The 20,588-nt window shown below is 43.5% G+C and overlaps 1 protein-coding gene across 7 annotated transcripts in view; it reads right to left on the bottom strand.

The window, feature by feature from the left end:
- Positions 1–20,588, bottom strand: part of STRBP (spermatid perinuclear RNA binding protein) — a 66,899-nt gene that overhangs the window by 41,120 nt on the left and 5,191 nt on the right. For all 7 annotated transcript variants that reach the window (XR_014318808.1, XM_082775502.1, XM_082775499.1 and 4 more), the window contains exons 2-3: positions 3,215–3,387; positions 263–477 (exon numbers count right to left, since the gene is read on the bottom strand). Coding sequence is in view for 6 of the 7 variants with exons in the window: in XM_082775502.1 (XP_082631628.1) it covers positions 263–477; positions 3,215–3,217 (218 nt within the window). In the remaining variant the exon portion in view is untranslated. The remainder of the gene's footprint in view (positions 1–262; positions 478–3,214; positions 3,388–20,588) is intronic.

The following is a 20,588-nucleotide window of genomic DNA, read 5'->3' on the forward strand; positions in this document are numbered from 1 at the left end:
GAAGTTTGTCTGCTAAAATGCAACCCGACTGTATCACATTAAAATAAATAATGAAATAGAAAGCAATTGCTGCCTACATTGGACGTATTACTATTCCCTGCACTCATCCTGTGTGCTCCACCTCAAAAAGTGCAAATATATCCACTTCCTTCTATGAATGCTCGTATGCAACAGAATCAAGGAACACTACAACACTTATTTAGGAGGAAAAGAACCCATTCAAAGCCGTACAGTAACACATTATGAGGTTCAACTCACTCACTTGGCATTGCTTTCTGCAGCTTCCTCTGCTTCCACGTCACCCTCACATTTTGCAGACTTGTTCTTTTCATCCAACCAGTCAGAGACATGTTTAAGGGCACATTCTACTGTTGATACCATGTTCTGGACAGCTTCAAGTTCTTCTGGAGATGGATAAATGGTTGAATGTTTCACCATAACATGGCGGTCATCGTTAGCAAAAGATCGGATAGATCTCTGTTACAAAGTGGGAAAGGGGGGAAAAGAAAGTTATTGGGTTATCAACAGAAGGACATCATCTGAAGGGGAATCCTCTCTGACAGATGCAGGCAGGTGTTTTTTCATGATCATGGATTATAATCTTGGAAGATTACCAGAGGGAGGGAGAGACCAAACACTAATGCAGAATCAGCATTAAACTGGTAAAATGTATAAGGCCTTTGGTAGGTTTTATGGCACCTAGATTAGATGCCTACAAGCAACTCTTCTAGAATCACTTTGTTGGCAACTCCAACAGTCACATCTGGAGCACAGTTCATGTTTATCCCACTTTAGGATGAAATTAATTGTACTTCAGAAGTACACTCCTCTCCTGCCTATCCCCCTTCTCTTTGAAGAAGCTGTGTATAAGACTACGGTGCTGAAGCAGGGGACCAGAAAAACCTGAGTTTCATTCCCAGCTTTGCAACAGCCAATCCAGGGTCCTGGACAACTCCCTTCACTTTCAAGTGTCTCTGACTTTCCTCATCCTAGGGATGACTTGCTTGTTAGTTTAGATTACGTTTTCAAAGCCAGTGAGAACAGACGTAGGCCCTGATCTTGCTCAAAGCAAGATCTTCATTATCCTGGAGATACAGGCTGAGTAACAGAACTGGGAGAAACACCCTGCCCGGGAATACTTGCAGGAACTCTAAAGATCCTGAACTTCAGTGATCTTTGCTGACTTGTCTCAAGCTTCAGTGGCTCGATAGCTCAAAGCATAGAGAAAAACTAGGGCCTTGATTCCAAAAGGTAATCACATTTCAAAGCAGGGAAATTCAGAACTTAAGTAGCCCAGGGTGAAAGCACATGGGGCAATACCCATGTAGAGGAGGGCAGATGAGGAGAACACTCATGTTTACAGAAGGCATCGATGCTCTCCAAATACAACTTTGCTTGTTCAGGATAGGCTGAATGCAGCTGTACCTCTCCTCAGTTTATGCTAGAGCCAATGGCAACCCCTTTAGAAGGCAGTGAAATAGCCAGTCCCGTATGGTTTTGTTGCTGCTGCACATGAAGTCACAGGCACCACCTAGTACTGAGAGAGGCTTAGCAAACTGCACTGGGATTTACAAAGGCATGAACGAAAATTAGGACAGAGAGAAACTGGTAAGAAATGACATAAAAATAGTTTATTAAGAATTTGAAAGAATAGAAAGGGATTAGACTGCTAATTAAAGAGTTTACAGTGAGACTGTAATACCTGAGTGACAGCGCTGAGAGAGGTAAATGTAACTGATGGGGTGACTTGTGCCAGGAGGTTATGGTTTGCCACACACTTATCCAAGTGAGACTTAGCTGATCTAAACAGGGACCTGGACCTGCTTTACCTCAGTTGTACCTCCACTTCATGAGTTTAACAGCACATACCCTGGAACCGCACACACTCTTGGGGGCTGTGAAAGATCTGAAAGGCCTCTGGGTTGAATCCTTGTTAAGGAACTGGTCAAGGCTTCCTGGCTTATCACATCCATAGGTCCCTCAAAGGTCTGTGTCACAATTTGCTCCCTAACTTCTGCACTCCTACCCAAATAGACAATTCAGATAGTAAAACCTCATCAGACAGGAGTCTGGTGTCATCCCCAGCACTTTCATAGGTTGCAAAATGTTGCCAGAAGGCCCCTCCTGAGGCTTATCTGCAGCCTGGTACACAAAGAAGCTGCGTTTCACTTCAGCAGTGAAAACTGACAAGCTGGAGTTCCTAATTCACACACACACACACACACACACAATCTCTTATTTCATGAAATATCCATCAGGAAAACAGTCAAATCAGTAACTCAGTTTAGAAGACATTTGTGTTCTTTTCTAACAGACAGGGACTGGCAGAATCAATTCTTCATTACAATTTAAGCCAAAAATAATAGCAAAACAAGACTTTTTAAAGCACAACGTATTGACAACTCTGGTGTGTCACAAGTTCATCCTCTCTGTGCTCTGTAACAGGTAAAATCCTGTCTCAGGTCTTCTACATTGTTTTTTTTGTTTGTTTGTTTTGCTTTTAAATATAAACGCACGTCCTGGATATCATCCACAAGCAGCTACACAAATGTTAGAGAGCTGTATTTACAGTTTATTGCATTTACTCTCATTTTGTTTCTCTCAGCAGTAATGCTGCCCTTTTGTGAACGTGACTTTAGGACCTTATCATCGCGATCCTTGATCACAATCCATTGTCTCACACAATCCCAATTTGCAACTAATACTGGGCAGACAGGAAACGACCCCTCAGCCTGTCAGATACACTCGGTGTGTACTGTTTACACACATCTCATCTACGCTATTAACAAAGCGTGCACAGAACTACTTGCAATCAGCTTTTCATGCACACACACACAAGTATGAATAATCAACACTCGCTTTTGTGAGGGAGGGTGGAAAGGGAAGAGCAGCATTCAGTTACGCAGTCTGCAAGTTCAAGGTCATTCGTGCTGTCTGCTACAGCTTGCCAATGCTGGTTTTATTAGAAAACCTTATGAGCATCCCCTTCATTCATATTTAATAATTCATGTAATGCAGGCTCACAAGACAACTCTCTGGTTTAAAAAGGCTGACAAAATATCAAACCTCATTTGCTTTGCTCAAAGCATGCAGTACCATCTCTCATTTAGTGCAAGGTCAGAATATCCCTTCAGTCTTGTTTTATCAGGCCCCACGCAAGACTGTCAGCAGAGAATATTACTAAAGCAGCCCTATGAAGATGACAGATACCTACCATGGTTTGTTAGTGTTTCAGCTTTTCTCTTCCTTTCTCCTTTTCCCTCCTCCTTGGTGTCTTTGCTAAGCGCTGTTTTGCCTGACAGAACCTCTTCATAAGCCTCTCAGTCCCTTGACAGCTCAAGAGTTCATAAAGCCAAGATGCTCTGAGAGTCACTTTCTGTAATTCACCTGGAAGAAAAAAAAACAACACACAAAACACAAACAGACACGAAAAAAGAACTTGAAACCAGAAGAAACAACATGGTAATTCCAAAAAGTGCTCAGTGCAGAACACGATATCGAACCGCAGAATAAAGCGAGCTGGATTCATGGTGGGGAAGGACTCGCTGAACTGTTTATCTCAGAGCAATACAAGATGTTAGAGAAAGAAACTTTTTGTGAGGTGCCCACACGTATGTAACCACTGTCCCATGCCAGTTAGAGCTCCCCTCAGCACGGTTTGTCAGCCAACTGGCAATCCCAGTTTCTGTTATGAGGAAGACAGGAAATCCAAAGTCTCAAATATGTTCTGTATGAAAGCAACTTGAAAAGACTTCTATTTTTACACTATATTTAATTATCAAAAAGTAATTATCAGCTGAAATTCCCAGTGCATCGTTTGATCCTAAGTGCGTCAGCTGCTGTACAACATGAGCTAAGACTCCAGGTAGCAATAACTGTACGCTGTTATTAAAAAAAAACTAAGTGCATTACAACAAACTGAAGGCATACTAGTTGTGACAACGTTCAGCTGAAATAATTCGCACTGCTTTTTCTGCCCTTGTATGTCTTTTTGCAGCACACAACAGCTGAAAGAGCCTGTAAGAGCAGCCCTCTTGTACTAGACTGGGAGAATGACCAAGTGGTTGGTGTGCAAGAGAAGAAAGGCTAAGCTCACTGCACAGCACAACATGCAAGTCCTTGCAGAAAACTGTTTTCCTTTCATTGCACATACTGTTGCATCAGCTTTTCAGCAACATCTTGAAGGAACTGGAAGCCCTGTCAGTAAATTTCCGCAGACACGCACTCAACACACACACAAATATTTTACTTTTCTTCTATGTCAGTCCTGCTTCTCTAGTTAGAAATTAAAGGCAAGTTTGGCAGCTACACAGGTATAGGTGAGATGACTTGAAAGTTGAGTAGATGTTTAAACTTCAGAGGTGTAACAGGAAATAATTAAAATACTGTATCTGATAGAGACTTAAGCATTCCAAGGGAAGGGCAAAGGCAACCACAAATTCTTCTTTATGATTTTCTCCATCAAGAAGAAATGCAGTGGGTTTACAGGACCAATAGCTTTGATAGTAAGTGCCTTATAATTATTTATTTGTATCTCATGCCACAGGATTTAGGATGCAAATCTGAGTTTAAAAAAAAGCAGCCAGACAAGAACACTATGCCGAGGCCTGTCTGCTTCAGCAGCTGAAGACTGCCAGGGAAGAAACCCCAAGAGAGTTAAATGCACTCATACTAAAAATGCTTGGGAAAAGCAAGCTAATAAAAACCCTGAAGGATCTAATTTCTCCTCACAAAGGCTATATATCCTACCAAGTTATGTTAACACTCAACCAAATCGCTTCCTAGAAGCAATCAAGGAAGATGTTCTTTAATGGGACCGGATTCCTACCTTAAGAGACCCTGAAAGCCAAGCAGGGTCAGCCAGGAGCACAAACAAGGCAGGATTACTGCTTTGGCACTATTTGGGCTATGAGCTAGTCGTAAGCACTTCCAAACTCACTAGCTTTACACCATCTCCAGAACTGACCAGACCCTGAGGTCTTTTTGCTTAGCTCTTCTATAACAGCAGTAGTAATAATAAATAATATTCTTTTGAGTCAGCAGATGGCAAGCTAGAGAGACTTTTACCAGACATGTTTCCAGATCATCTATTTCGAATTAGATGGGATTTAGTTTGAAGAGAGAACCACCTTCACATACCCCGTTCTTCCCTGCGACTCCTACATTTCACATTTCCAGTTTGCTGTCTTCTCTGGTAACTGTAACTTGGCAATTCCAGGCAGAGAGAAGGGCATTGGAATGTGTTGCTGACTTTAGCATATGCCCAGCACGACGTCTCTAGACTCCAAGCAACACCCCAGCCTGGACTCCCTCCTAAGACTACTGCAAGCTGTTGCTTATCAGCTTGTGCAGTGTATTGAAAGCAGATGGACAAGGATAGCTGGCTGAGCAAATTCTGGTGCTTCAGTACGTTACTGAGCAGCCTGCTGTCTAGAGGGCAAGTCTACAGGCTCTCTCACAAGCTCTGAAAACTGCCATACCTCAGGGTGCAATTCTGCGTGTATTGAGAGCTTTTCAGTGTTCTTTGAAAATCTGAAACAGGCTGAAAAGGAATGTTTCACAGCTGTGAATCTTTTACTAGAAAGACAAAGCAAAACCACCACCATCTCCCAATACTTTGCCTTAAACGGGCCATAGCCATCTTGTCTTTAAGAAAGAACCTTTGAGACAAGGTTCAAGTTTCAGTGACGAGCAATAGCTGCATGAAGACATTTATGATTTCCATTCTACCTACCCTTTTTCTCAGCGGTGAATGGCTGAGGTCTGGGCATACACAGCTGAAATAAAAAGGGACTTTATTTTCCACTAGTGCCTGTCATTATAACAACTCAACTAAAAAAAAATCCCGCAAGCTGAGTTGAAGCTGACATACATGAAAGTCACGTTAATGACTTGCAAGTCACTGACATCCTAAGAATATTTCACAGAAACACGCAACGGAATGAAAGCCTAATTTGGTCCAGACTTCAGAGATTTTTTTAAAATAAAGGACTAAACAGGAAGTTTACTACAAAAACGCAGACGCAACGTACAGAACAAAGTACGTTTGACAACACGCAGAATTAAGGAAAACTAAAAATCAAATCTGCTCCAACCATATGGACCAAGGCAGCAGAACACGGCTCAGCACTGAACACATCAGAAAGCATTATGTGGAGCGAGCAGCAATCCCATAAATCCAACAGCCCCATTTTACTTGCAGGTTACAGCAGGATACGTGTCCCCGCGTCCTCAGGGAGCAGCAGCTGAGGCCCAGACTAATGGCACAATAGCGTAACGCACGGTTGTCCGAGGCAAGGGCTGCCACCTACCCTTGCAAAAAACTTCTAGACAAAGCTCCTAGCGCTAGTGAGCCCTTGGTGAACTCAAGACAGTCACTTTACCTGTAGATCATGTTGACCTAAAGCACAAAACAGAGTAAACACTCGCTGTCTCCTGATCTGGAGGAGCTGAGCAGAGTCTGCAGGGTGGTTTTACACCACTGGGGATCTGACACATTAGAAATGTTACTAAAACACCATGACAGTCTCTCAGTGTTTCCATTAAACATCCCATCCCGCACAGAGGCAGTTTATGCATTGGCACAAGACAAACAAGGAAAAGAATTTCAGACAAGGCCTTTGCATAGGGCACATTCCTGCATCTGGCACTTGTGCCCTGGGAAGGAGGCGTTTAAACAGCCAGGAGCACCGAACCTGCTCCCCTACCTTTAGGTGCAGGCAAGTGAAAAGCAGAAGCAGGTACTTGCCCTCCGTAAAAGCTGACCGGTAAATCCCAAGCCCAGAGATTTAGAAGGCCCTGAGCGAGGTAGCAGCCAGCTGAAGCAAAACCACCCCCCCAGCCTATCCCCTTACCGATGGCTGCTCCTGGAAACTACAGCTTACAGCCCACACCACCCCGAGATTGCTCCATGTTTGTGTCAGCAGCACAGCAAGGACAGCGCAGGGTGCTCATAACAAACGGGTGAGCGTCCAGCACAGACTGGGGAGCATCACACAAGGCAGTGGAGCAGAACTGGGATTTACACAGAGTGGGTGAGAAAAGGTGTAACCTATCTTTTTGTTACTTTTACAAATCGGAATAAGAGGCTTGCAACTTGAAATTGCAGGTTGATTTTAACTTCTGCTTCGCATTGGGCAGACAGGTAGGTTTTCGTCACACTGCACATGGTGCTGCCGAAAATATGCTGTGTTTTTCTGCAGTAAATTTTTTTGTTGGCCTTCTGCCAAGAGCCTTTCTGGCAGCATCTCCCACAGTTGGAAACTGTGTATCTGGGTCAGAAAAGACAAGTCGCTTTTCAGAACGGCTCAATACATTTGGCAGAGATGCTGATATTATAATTGAACTCTTTCAGCAACTCTTTTTGTGATGTACCCAGACACCAAACAAAACAAGATCTGCAAAGTTGATTAGTGTCAAAATAACAGACAGAGAAATAGCAAAATAGTTTTCCCTCATGTTAAAAGTATCAACAAACCAAGAGATACAGATAAAAACCACAATTCACAGGGACTGAATGCAGCATGGGGCATAAATATCTGCAGAGTATGAGCAGCCTTCAACTTGTGCAGATGTTTGCTATTTTAGATCCTGACACCCTGCATGCTGTACAGCATTGCTTTCTTCACCGCTGAAGAGAAACCCTTGCCGCTCACCATCACATAAGCAACCTGTGAAGGAAGGCGATGGTAGCACTAGGAACCATACCTAATAAAAGACTCAGATCGCTTCTACCAACATGCTCAGCATCCAGCTTCACCTGCAGACTGTACAGCCATACGAGTTTTATTATTTTCCAAGTAATACAATTCCTGGCAAAGCTGCATCTGGTTTAGCCTTCAGAAGGCTGGAATTTTCCAGCCAAATAAATAATTACAAAGCAACAGTCCAGCTAAGAGCTGGGAAGGTACTTCCCACAGCAAACCCGGACACTGCACACAACACACACTGAGTCTAGCATTGCTCCTGCTTGCTCAGTTCTCATGCCAGTTTGAGAAAAGGCTCCTGTGTTCCAGGTTCTCAGGAGCAGCCAGGCAGGCACACACTTGGTAAACAGACGTGCAGTGATAACACCAGAACGCAGGAACTACCCAAGCCACCTCCCGGGGCTAGAGCTCACAGTGCAAGGACAGCAGCGTTCAGACAAGACTGGGGAGGAAGCTACTGGAAGAGCTCCTAGAGAGGATTTGGCTGCACTGAGGAGGACAGAGATGGGGACGGAACTTGGGGACCTTCGGTTGCAGTGATGCAAACAAGTATGTGTAACTGCAAACAGGTGAACACACGGATTCCTCCAGGTAGTAGAGCAAAAAATAAAAAAAAGAGGGAAAAAAAACACCAGCCAAAATAAGTCACTCCAGTAAAGAAATCCAAGTTTAAGAATTAAAACCAATCAATCAGTTCATTAGATTAATTGATTAAGGTAAAAGGAAACAGCAATGTACAGAGCATAACTCACATTTTTAGTTCGTGGATAAGTTAAATAAAAAGATTGGTCTAAGAGGAAAACATCACTACCCTAGCAGGAAGGCTAAAAAGGAACATGGAAGCACGGCGTAAGCAAGTGCACAATCCTTGGAAGAAAGAAAACACCGTGGTCTGGAGAACCACACCAGGCAACCTCTGAAAGGAACGCACATCAGTAGGAATAACTGCAGATATCAAATTATGATGTAACAAAAGAAAAAAATAGTTTGAGGGCTCAACCAGTCAGAAACATCCAAAACAGAATGCCTGTGAAATTGAGTCCTATAAATAAAAACTAAAATATCTTAAAAGGAGAACTTCTTGGCAGCATCTTTAAAAAAATCGCAATTAGATGGTACATAAATAATTAATAGTGAAGCATTCATCTTGAGACTAGACAGAAACCACTACTAGACTCTCCATGTCTGAAATGTTAAACTGATTTCTGACTTCCAGCAGGCATTCCTGCTCTTCTGGCTAAACTGAGTGCTGGAAACCAGAAGCTACTTTGAAGTACTCACCTGTTAGTGAAGCAGTCAGAATTTGACATCAACATTCAGAATCAGAGAATTCCATAGAACAGACTACATTGAGTTACAGTTGAAGAATTAACTAAATTAATAAAAAGAATTACATTACACTGAAATGAAACCATCTGCAATGTCACTTTTCCCAGAGACAGATTTGGCTTAAGCGAAGTTCTGGATCTATGCCCGAAGTTACATCACGTTCCCCAAAACAGAATCGCAGCTCTACCTCCTCAAGCACACAGCGCAGCTTAGCGCCATGCTGGGCTTCTTACTGCCCAAGCCTTGCCCTGCGCTCGGATCCCAGCACCTTTACAGACCTTCATCTCCTAGCCACTTTCCATCCCCGTATTTCTGTCCAAAGCCTTACTTTTGAGGCTTTTTGTTCCAGAAACATAGCGGGAAGCAGCCACAATATTGAGGAGAAGAAGAACTGGGACACTCCTTCCCTAGCATCCTCCAGCTTAACTCAAAAAGCTGCAGTGCCCCAGTTTCTTTCCTGTTGTGATTCACACCCCAAAGACTGCGGGTTGACCTACGCTGCAGCCTGCCAACCAGCAGCATTTGACACACAACCGGGATGGGGAAAAGACCAAGAGGTCACTCATCAACCCAGGAGAATGAGTTCTCCGCAGGACAGCGAGGCCGAAGCAGCACACACACGGAGCAGCAGGTGCTGCAGCCTGCATGCTGGAAATCACGGCATTCCTTCCCCATGTGGGAAATGAAACGGGGAGTGAGACAGACAAACAGAACTAGATCAGCTTGGTGGTTTGCACTTCTCATCAAGTGAAGGAAGGATAATTGCATGAAGCAGTAACTTCTTACCTCACCCAAGGACAGCCTTTTGGGTGACACGCTAGATCTCAGCAATGAGTCTATTCCTGTATAATTTCATATTCAGAAAAGCCCTATTTGTACTTAATCAAAAACACTCTTATGCTTCAAACTAAAATCAGAGCAGACTTTTTTTTTTTATTCTAGGCACATCAGATAGGATAAAATAGCTTATTCTAAAAGACTAATGATCTTATCTGTTAATATTTGTAAAGGCGTTAAAAAGAAACACACGCAAGCTCACAAATAGGCTATACATGAAACGTATCTGGTATCTCACACAGTTGCTTCTCTCACAACAAGGCAACACAACCCTCCCAGGAAATATCTATTCAATTTGAATTCCTAGAAGATAGTCTCTGCAGGTATCATTTAACATACAGGCTTACTGCCATGAAGTATCATTAGCCACTTCCTGGGCTCTCCAACAGGTTGGTGTTTTGTGACCACTCACCAACGTAGAGGAAAGCATTTCAGACATTCCTACGTAAGAGATGCAGACCTTTTTCCTTTGAGCTACCCACTAGTTCCTCCATCAGTAGGTTAGACCATGGAAGAACCATGGAAAAATTTCTCCTTGCACACTCTGAAGCACCATGTCCTGCTTCCCCTGTCTTGTCTGCATTACCAATCCCTGTTCAACAGAAGCACAGCCACAGCAGCACGTTCACAAGTTCACCAACACATACAGGTTGCTTACAATACACGATCTGCCTCTCCCTTTAGTACGACAGCAAGAACTCCCCAACAGCTCCTGCATCAGCTTTCCGTCTGCATCCAATCCAAAACATTTTGCTGAACAAGAGCAACGACACAAAGAGCTGAGGTACAGGTCAGCTGCAGCGGGCACTGCGAACAGACAAACACCCAGCGCAGCAGTAAGGCTGTGGTCGTGCTTTGTGGGGTAGCGTCAAAGTTAGGGGCATTCTCCTTCAAGCCAGGTCCTGCCCCAAACCCACAGAAACTCTCAAGCACCAATGCTGCTCATTACAAGTTTCTTACTGTAGAGGATGCTCAGATCTATGAGTTTTCAAAAGATCTTATCTTATTTCAATAAAGAGCGTTCAGTTAAAACTGCTTGCAAAACCATTCAGCAGCAGAACACATTTGCTGTAGTAGGTGATCCCTGCTCCTGGTCTCAAGCGAATATATAACTCAGCAATTTGCGAGATGAAGGAGAAAAGTAACACGACTTTTTTTACAACAAAAGTCTGCGCTGTAGATAATACATATTTAGTAATTCTGTCTTACAAATAAGAATGTAAATACTGTATTTTAGACAGCATTGAGATCTGTATTTTTCCAATGCTAACAAAAAGTTTTAATTTCAAAGGATTAAGAAGTTTTTAAGAACAAATGCTGTTCTGATTAAATCCCAGCAACTCTTAATAGCAAAATTAACCAACAGCTTCTCCTCTAGAATTTCTTCCTTGAGGTCCCCAGTGGCAGCACATGAGGAAGCTGGCATTTTCAATATTGCAAATTCATGCTGGATATGGTGCACATTAGCCAGTTTAAACATTCATGACTCTCCACTTAAATGCATTTTCTAGTATGTCAGTCTTGCTGCCTCGGTGACTTTTTTTAAAAAAGAGAAAAGATTCACAAGAATTTGGAAGAGAAGACTGCTAGCTAGTCTCTGCTAGCGTTATGCAAAGAGCTCTTGTGGTCTCTGCCAGTCCACATCTGCCATCAGACTTGACCACATTCTAGCGCCACTTGGATGACCAGACAATGCTCCAGTCCCGGTATTTTCAGCCTGTTCCTCTGTTACCATGCATTGTCTCAGTATTCTTCTTTGTCTTATATCATTATTTCCAGGGAAGCCCGAAGCTCAGTGGCACAGTATGTAATGCCACAGAAGCGTTTAAAACAAAAACTGTGACTACCATTGTAGGCTGCTTAGGAAACAGAAGCCTCCTCTTTGGAAACTCTCCCTCACAATGCTGCAGCTCCGCAGACAGTCTGAGCTACCCAGAGGAGCAGGGCCGAGCGCTGCAGAGTGCCCTGGCTGCCATCTCCTTTCAGCCTCAGGATGGATTTACTTCAAAGGCACGATAAACCTATGAAAATATTTGAAGTAGTTTATTTAGGCATGAAAGCTAGCAACAACACCCATGATGAGAATAAAAACCAACGCCACATCCACATTAGATGGCAGAGAAGAACAGTCAGCCTGACCTCAGCAATCAGCACAAAGCCAGCAACCCCCCAGGATGTTGTTACGAGAACATGGATCCAGCTTCGTTGCTTCCCTTAAGTTTTTACATGGTGCCATGAATTCCTTTAATCTCTCTTCATAGGTAACAATGTCATCTCCAGTGCCGCTTCACTCGGAGCAGCAGGCACACTCCTGGTTCTTGGTTCATTACCAGAAGGCTCCCTCATCTTCACCATTCCCCACTGTTTTCCTTAGGCCCTGTAATTGCCAACCTACCTTGCTCTCTCTCTCAACGTTAAGCAACACCTCTGAACATCAAAATATAAGGCTATGACCAACACCAGAGGCTTGGAGGCAACTTGCTTGCCACAAGCCAAAGGACTGAGCCATTTGGGGGGTTTGTGGAGGTTAGGAAGATGACATCCAGGTTAGGAAACAGAAGTGCGTGACAGCAACTGCAATGTAAAACAGGGTGCATGCCCATTCTTCTCTGAGGGAAGCAAATAGAGTGTGTAATCGATAGCAGCACTCAAAATGCTCTCAGCTTTACAGGAAGATCAATTTACAACAACAACAAAAATCTCACTTTCTCCCCAAAGCCCCCTCTGTACACTATAGCTGCTAGAAGTAACACTTGAAATTGTTATCGAGGGAAAGACTGTAGAAAAACAATCTAAGTTTGTTTATTTTGGGTCATTAACTATTTTGTGTCTAGCCACATCAGCTTCCCCTGATAACAGGGAACCTGCTGTTCCCAAAAGCAACAGTGAATGTGTTTTTTTTTTTTAATTTTATTTTTTTCAAAGAAGGTGTACTTGGGAAGCCACAACACGTCAGGGTATGACTGCACAGATCAAATGCACAGGGCAACATCAAAACCTAAATAGAAAAACAGCTACTTTATAAATCAATGGAATTTCTCCTAAGCTGGGCAATAGGATACAAAACCTTTCAGCCATCAGTCAGATGTTATGACAGAGCTGTATTACAGTCCTAATGTTTTGCTTACCTGCTTAGCCATCTGTGTCTGTGCCATGTCACTACACCATCATTATTACAGGATACCACGGCAAAGGGAAAAAAAAAAAAAAAAAAAAGAGGGACATGAACACTGAACTCTAATCTTCAGAGCACAAAGAATCTCCTTAGTTTTTACAGTCTAGAACTATACTTCTGGTGGTAAAAAGAAAAAAAAAAAAATCAGATCCTAATGTTCTCAATATAACTGCTTCTACCTACATAGACCTCTCAGCACAAGAAAAGAAAGGTTACTCCCTGGAATTCAATGGACAAATTTTACCAGACAGTTTCCTGCTTTACCAAGACAAAATCTGCAAGTTAAATTTAGAATGATGATTTCTGCAGGCACTCAGATGTTTCTGCTCTAAATTTTCTAGAAATTGCAAATTAGAAGTTGGCAGACTTTAAACTGACCCAGCATGTGTCTGCTGCAATCCAAATCATATTCTGTTCTATTACTCTGCAAAACTGTTAGGAAAAAATCATGCCTTTCAACACATGGTTTCAGACAAGTGACAGAGACATTCCATTTATCCCTGTGCTGAGAACAAAACTTTAGTGTTTTTTCTTCTTGGAAAAACACCATGAAAATTAAAGCTAATAGAGGAGTCAAAGGCAAGCTCCATGGCACTCCAAGCACTGTTGCTCAATAGGACTACTTATACAACTAGGTTCATTTCGAGTGCTTGGGGTAATTTTTTTCCATGTACCACGGGGCAAATATGTCACACTTCTAGACTCTGGCCTCATTCTTAAATCTGATGAGCAGACACGGACCAAAACAGGCAGGTGTCACCAGGCTGCTCTGTGGAAGTGACCGGCAGTCCCCGCAAGTTCCCTGCAGCCCCTGCGAGTCCCTAGCACTCTGCTGCCATTCAAGAGATTTTTTTTTTTGCAGCACCATGAACAATAAATTGAATGAAACAGCTCGGAGGTTACAAACTAAAGAAATATGGGTCATTACTTCTCCATCTACTGGTAAACAGACAGTACTACCCAGTGCTCCACCGCTGACCTGTGGGAAACAGCAATCTTCGGCTTAACCTAGCAGCAGGGACTGAAGCATAATAAGCTCTTCCATTTTGATTGCAGTAGGAAGCTCCGATGTGCTTTTTCGTTAGAGAGCAAAACGCTCCCTGAACGTAGCTGTGCGTGCAAGAATTTCACAGCACTTCCTAGCCATTACTTCCCCAGCCCTGGTAACAGGTACACGTTTGATGCTGTTTGCATTTAGAAGAGACCCCGTCTCCAAAGACTCAAGTGACATTCCCAATGTCATTGTAAATCTATGGCAGGACTTGGAAAATAAATTAGTTTTTCACTTACCATACACACTAAGCCCTGGAGTGTGCCACAGCCCCCACCCCACCAGCTTTCCACCCCTTACTCAGCCTTCTTTAGTCCAATTTGCACAGACGCTGCGCTGCTGGCTGCCCTCACTCGCAGGAGCGGAGCCATCCTTTGCAGGCCAGCTTGGCAAAGAGTCCCAGCTAAATGCTTGACAACAATTACCTGCAGATTCATGGCATCCAAATTAGCAATTCAGTATCTGAATATGGGGTGATTAATCTCAGGAACTGAATTCAGAATGTGTCCTATTTTCAGACATCAGATTTTTTGAGCACTCCACTCTTTGGAAAGTCAGACTGACACAGACTCAGTGACCCCCCCGTCTTTTTCAGAAGAGGACAATGGAGTCCCTCTTTTGTTAGGCAGCAAGAGGCACACAGTCTGTTCTCGGGAAGAACAGAAGCCAGCAAAATGAGGACATCTCAGGACACCAGCAAGGGCCATGAGCCGTTCAGCAAGGTGAGGGGAAGCTCTGCAGCCCCATTCCATCCAGCAACCCCTTCCTCAGCATCACGCATCGCGCCCTGGACACCAAGTTCCAGCACAGTATTTTGGTTTTGAAGGAAATTAATTTCAGGCACGCTCAACAATTTGAATCCAAGTCAGTATTGACATGAGACACAAACCACAGAAAAAAATCTTTGTCATTCAAGGACCGGTGTCCCGTTTTCCCCCAGATTTTGAGCTCAGAAGATTTCCTCTGATAACAGGCTGGGCAGGAGGAACCCTGCCCCCAGTTCTGGGGCATTTAGCTCATAAATGTTGAGATTAAATCTTACAAATGCTGCTTCTTGCAAGCATGGACACACGTTGAGGGCTTCACTGCACAAGCCTCCCAGGAATAACTTCAAAGGCAGCAGTAAGAACCCAGCAGCACATCATGTTCACATCTCACGGCTGTTACCAACTCTGCCAGAGACAAAAGGCTAAACTTTTTAAAAGTTGTGTGCTATTGGCACCTTAAAGGCTCTCCAAATTCCTCTCCTAGCACCACTGCTGGGAAAAGGAGGAAAAGAAGCAACTTCTGCTTTCATTGGGACATGCCTGTTTCTGTCACCTGGCAAACGTCAGGTTTTACACTGTCACCATGATTTTGCTTTAAAATAACAAAAAAGGAAACCAAAGACATGCAAGTATATGTAGATGCCTACAGACAATGCACATGTAAAAAACCAACTAATTTCTCCTATTAGCCAAGTCACCAACACACCAATTTAGGCCTCAAAGACTTCTGAGTCCTCGCAGTCACCCAGTCACAGCACATTGCAGCCTGCCAGCAGCCCCGGCACAGGGATGCGATGAATTAGAGCCACACACAAGAAAAGACCGAAAGACCAGCGCAGATCCTAGCCTGCAGTAGCCTGTGGTTACTGCGGAGAGCACTGCAAGGGAATCAGGCCGTTGGCTTTGCCACGCAGCATTTCTGAAGCTCTACATGGCACAGGCTACGGAAGATAGGGGAGCTCACTCCCCTCAGAACAACAAAAGCAGCCTTCACACTAGATACCGGCTGGCCCTCTATGTGGCCCCAACCCCATCAGCCTGACAGCACCTCTCTTACGAACTAAAGAAGAAAGCCGAAACTCCAGGATGACCAGGAGAGCAGATGTCAGCACTTCGCTTCCCCCTCCTGTGCCCACATCACACACCTCAAACAGCATCCCTTCGATGTCACGATCCCTACACGAAGCCCAGCTCTGCCAGAGCACCACTTTCCATCGCTGTTTGTTATGTGACTCTACCCTCCTTCTAAAAACATCTCTTAGGCGCCTAAGAAACAAACAAAAGGAAAGCAAACACAGCCAACAGTTACTGCTTCCCTCGGGCTCCACGCACTCTGCACATGTGGTTCTCTGGGCAATTTTCTCTCCCTCCCGTGAGCAGCACAGCGAGCGCCGCCAGAGCTCCCTGCTCTTCTCCTCCCCCCGCATGAGGCTCCGCAGCAGCCACCGTTCCATCACTCCTATGCTGAATACCTGCAAGCTGTTCTTGTGCTGCAGTGCTGAACAGCCACGGCCCTCTTACAGCATCCAGGATGACAGTTTTCTGATCTGTTCCAACATTTTGAAGTATGAAGGAGACTTAGGGCTGTATTTTGTGCATGCACATTACCCAATTATTAACCAATCTGCCAATAAAAACGCTAAACACACACAAAGTCCTTTCAGGAAACATTCCAAACTTTGTGAACACAAGAGGAGCACAAATAGAAACAGAACAAGAAAAAGAAAAGAGAGGAAAAGTACAGCAAATCCCTGTACTCCTCAGCTCTCAGCCAAAACTGAATCTTCTCTGTACCGAGCATGAGACTTGCTACTGTACTGCACGAAGGGGGTGAAGAGCCCCCATTCAGGCACGGCGCACCTGCTAAAGCTGGCAGTGAAATCAGTCGACTCCTGCAAATCAGTAGTGCCCAGTGCAAACAGAAAGCCAGTTTTTATTTTTCTGGCACAAGAGTATGGCAAGTTCCACGTGCAGATCAAACATTTACAAGCAAAAGAAAAGAACCCAGCCAAGGGGGTCACATTAAAATAAAGATTACAGATCTCAGTGTGAAAGCAAACAGTAAGCCTACCATTGAGTCCGTCCCAAGCCCAGATGAGCTCTCCACAAGCAGCTCCTCCAAGGAAGAACTGCAGGGAGGCAGGCTGAGCCAACTTCAGCAACTGCAGAAGCACCGGCGTGACAGTCAAACACTGCAGTAACTGTACAAGCATCAGGAGCAAACGGATACTCAAACTACTGAAGGAACTTCTGGCAGCTTCATCTGGACTCTACCTACCTACAGGCAAATCACTGATCCAAATCAGCTTAATTCAACTCTCTGCTCGCCTGTTTCTCTTCTACCTTAACGTTCTTTCAGAACGCTTGCTTCTTCCAAAATTTCATGGAACTTGACAGAGCCTTCACAGAAAGTTTTGCAGACATGGTGCTGCAAGAATGACTGACATCCTGTAAGGAAAAGACCGATGGCACCTTCCTACAGTGCTGCTGCAACTTCTCACCAGGGGTGGAATGCTGTTATGACAATGACACTATGCTTATGTTGCTTTACTAAAAGCACACTTGGAAACATCTCAACGGAAACCAAAACAGAGGTGTGTTATTTTTCAACTACACAGAAAAATCAGATTCATTTGTAACATGCAGTTATTCCAACACTAATGTGGAATCTCTATTAAGTGGCCTGAAACACTGCACTTACGCACTTGGGAAGTTGTTCAGCTAAGAACTGTAGTTCACCCAACGATGTTTAAGGCAGGCCATATCTCATCTCCCTTTTAAGAATTTCTGTATTAAAGTCAAAGTTTCTCAAAGTTGTGGCTTTATCAGCAGTCCTGTTCAAACCCTCCTTATAAGAAGTTTTTTTCTCCTCTCAACTCTGCAGTCCTATTTTGTTTCTTACTGAAACTTGGCACAAAGCTCAGGCTCCCGACCCATAGCAAGAAATTAAACAACACAGTTTTGCTCATTTGTTTTTGAAAGAGTCAGGAAGTCTCCAGTTTCAGGTTCTTCAGTGTTCTGGCTGAGGAGAAACAATATATGTCAAGCTTCAGAAGCATTCAGTTCTCAATCACTATCTGCAAAGTTAATCAGAGACCTGCCAAAGGCACACTTGGTAAAGTACTCTTGTTATTGGTCTATTACACAAGGCCACGTCCACAAAAACAGACTTTTGGTCAAGAGCTCACTACTTATATAATAATGACTCCCATCTACTTGGAATAAGCCACATCCTACATCCCATGGGCTAACAGAGAAAAATTACTAGATTCCCCCAAAAGATAAAGCAGATGGTAGGGAAACAGCCAACCTACTAAATATTACAATCTCATTCCCACAATACTGTTAGAAGAAAAGAAACATAAGGAAGAAAATAGTTTATTTCTATTTTTGTGCCTTTTCTGATGATCGTTTCAAACAGTACCATCACTATTTAGATGGTGACACTTGTTTTTTTCTAAAACGTGTAGTACTGTGAAATCTCAAAAGGAAAATTATCATATTGGTAAGTTGTTACAGCATAAGCATGCAAAGAAGTGCTCTGAATCCAACTGGTTCCTTAGCAGGAGAGTTTTGACAGGAATGGAGTCCAGTTGCATCCAACCATCTTTTAACACAACACAGTGTAAAAATTATGTATTTAGAAGTTACAACAGCGTCAGGTTTCACGTAATTTGCTAAGACTGAAAATTCAACCAAACTTTTAAAATTGTCAGAAATACCACAGTTGCAAGAGGTTCTTATTCGCCTTCAAGGTGGGAGTCATGATTCTTTTCTCTTACACAAATTTAGGCAACTGTGTTCTCTTTTCAGCCTCCTGGCCATCTGTGGAGATGGGGAGGTGTGTGCAGATGTGGGCTCCGAGCAGAACAAGCGACTTGTCTGAGCTCATATTTTTGGCAGCCGCCAATTTCACCCTCACCCACCAGAAGCGGAGAAGTTATCAGCCTTGTCTCCAACCCCCCTTTTCCCAGTGTTTGCCTTTCTTTCTGGCTTTTCTAGAACACTTGTCACCATATTTACCCAAGTACATATATTAGTGGTTTCAAACTAACAGTTTTTGTGACAGAGGGAAACATTTCAGGTCTTTAAAGGGGAACCTGAGACATGAAGAAATGAAATCATGTGGTAAATCCACAGCAGAACCTGAAAAGGAGCCAAATGCTCCCATAATCAATACTTTCAGTTTAATCACCAGACTTCTTCACCAGATCAGTGCTGCTCTGTGCCTGGTTCTGAAGAGTTTATTCTCCGGGCTTTTTATCAATGTCCAGTTGGAGAAAGAACACTCGCAGTTCTCCTGGGCTTGAGCGTGATGCGCCTAACACAACAGCCCCTGTTCCATACATAACAAGTGGCACTTCTACAGCGAAACAGCCACCCATCCTTAAGGTCATCCAAGTGGCATAGCTGACCACTTTGAAGCAACAAATTACATCTCTATACGATTAAATACTGGGACAGCATGACTGAGTAACCAAAGAAACCCTAATGTATTTGTTAAGTCCAATTATCCAGACATCAAATCAAGAGATCATGAAGCTTTAGGACATTAAATAGCTGCTCCACAGCGCACTGCCCTCTGCCCAGCTCCAGGCCAGGCGTAGGACCAGGTCATCAAGAACATAAACAGCTGGCCCTTAAACTTGGCTCCAAATTGATTAAATGTTAACACACATTAGTCAGCACTTTTACATCAACTGATTACACGTTATTTGTTTCTAGGGTTAAGAAAAACATCCACAACCCAATTCTATTCATCTTATCTTGTAAGGTTGCCCGGTGGGACCCTTTATCACCACGCTACATGCTCTAACAGACACACAGACCCAGCAGCGCTCTGGACAGCTGAATCTCCTACCACAGAGAAATCAAATGTTGTTTTTTTCTGTCTAGTACAAGCTATAATTTTTTTTTTTTTTTTTTTTTTTTGAAATGGACTTGTGCAACCTTTACTGTAGACTTCCATCCAATGTCCAGGTGATGCATTTAGTACCACCATTCGGGGTTTTGCTAAGCAGGCTGTAAGAAGAGCGGCTGTTCAAATTAAATGCCTTCTTTAGTCCTGCACATACTAGCCAGCAGTTTTAAAAGCTTCACCCATTTCAACAACAGCGACTAAATTCAGCAGGATGCAGCATGCTGGCTTCTTTTCTTGCTCAATTTTGTGTATGCTTTTAAAAGAACAAAGATAGGAACACTCAAGAGACAGCACGTTTATGGGACAGGTTAAATAGGTAGACAGGTAACCAAAGTTTGGGCTGCTACCTCATAACAAAAGCCAGTGCCCTGCAACAAATAGCAAAATTTTTCATGCCTCCTCAAAGGTTAACTCTGTGACTTTACAAAATCCACAGCTAAAGATCCTCCCCCTAAATATATATATATATTTCAGTTTCTGAGTGTTGTTGCCACTAGGATAAACCCTTCTGCAGTGAAATCTCACTAGACAAGATCAGCAGTGTTGCGTGCCCATGAAAATCCTGCTCCCAAGCCTCAAGTGTGTGACTGCTTTGCCAAGGCTCATTTGTAGAAACAGGCAGCCCTTGTTCCCAAACCAGCTCTGCACAGCACCCGTGTCTGTGCTTCACGCTCACCTGGAGCCCATTTGTGCTTTTCCAGGAAGACAGACACTGCCAGCTGAGAGCTATGATTAGGGGAAGACTCTGGTTAAGGTTATAATCATCTGAATTAATGCAATAGCTTGGGAGAAACATTTCCCC

Source organism: Aythya marila (genome assembly GCF_965140915.1).
Source record: "Aythya marila genome assembly, chromosome: 19".
NCBI classification, from domain to species: Eukaryota; Metazoa; Chordata; class Aves; order Anseriformes; family Anatidae; genus Aythya; species Aythya marila.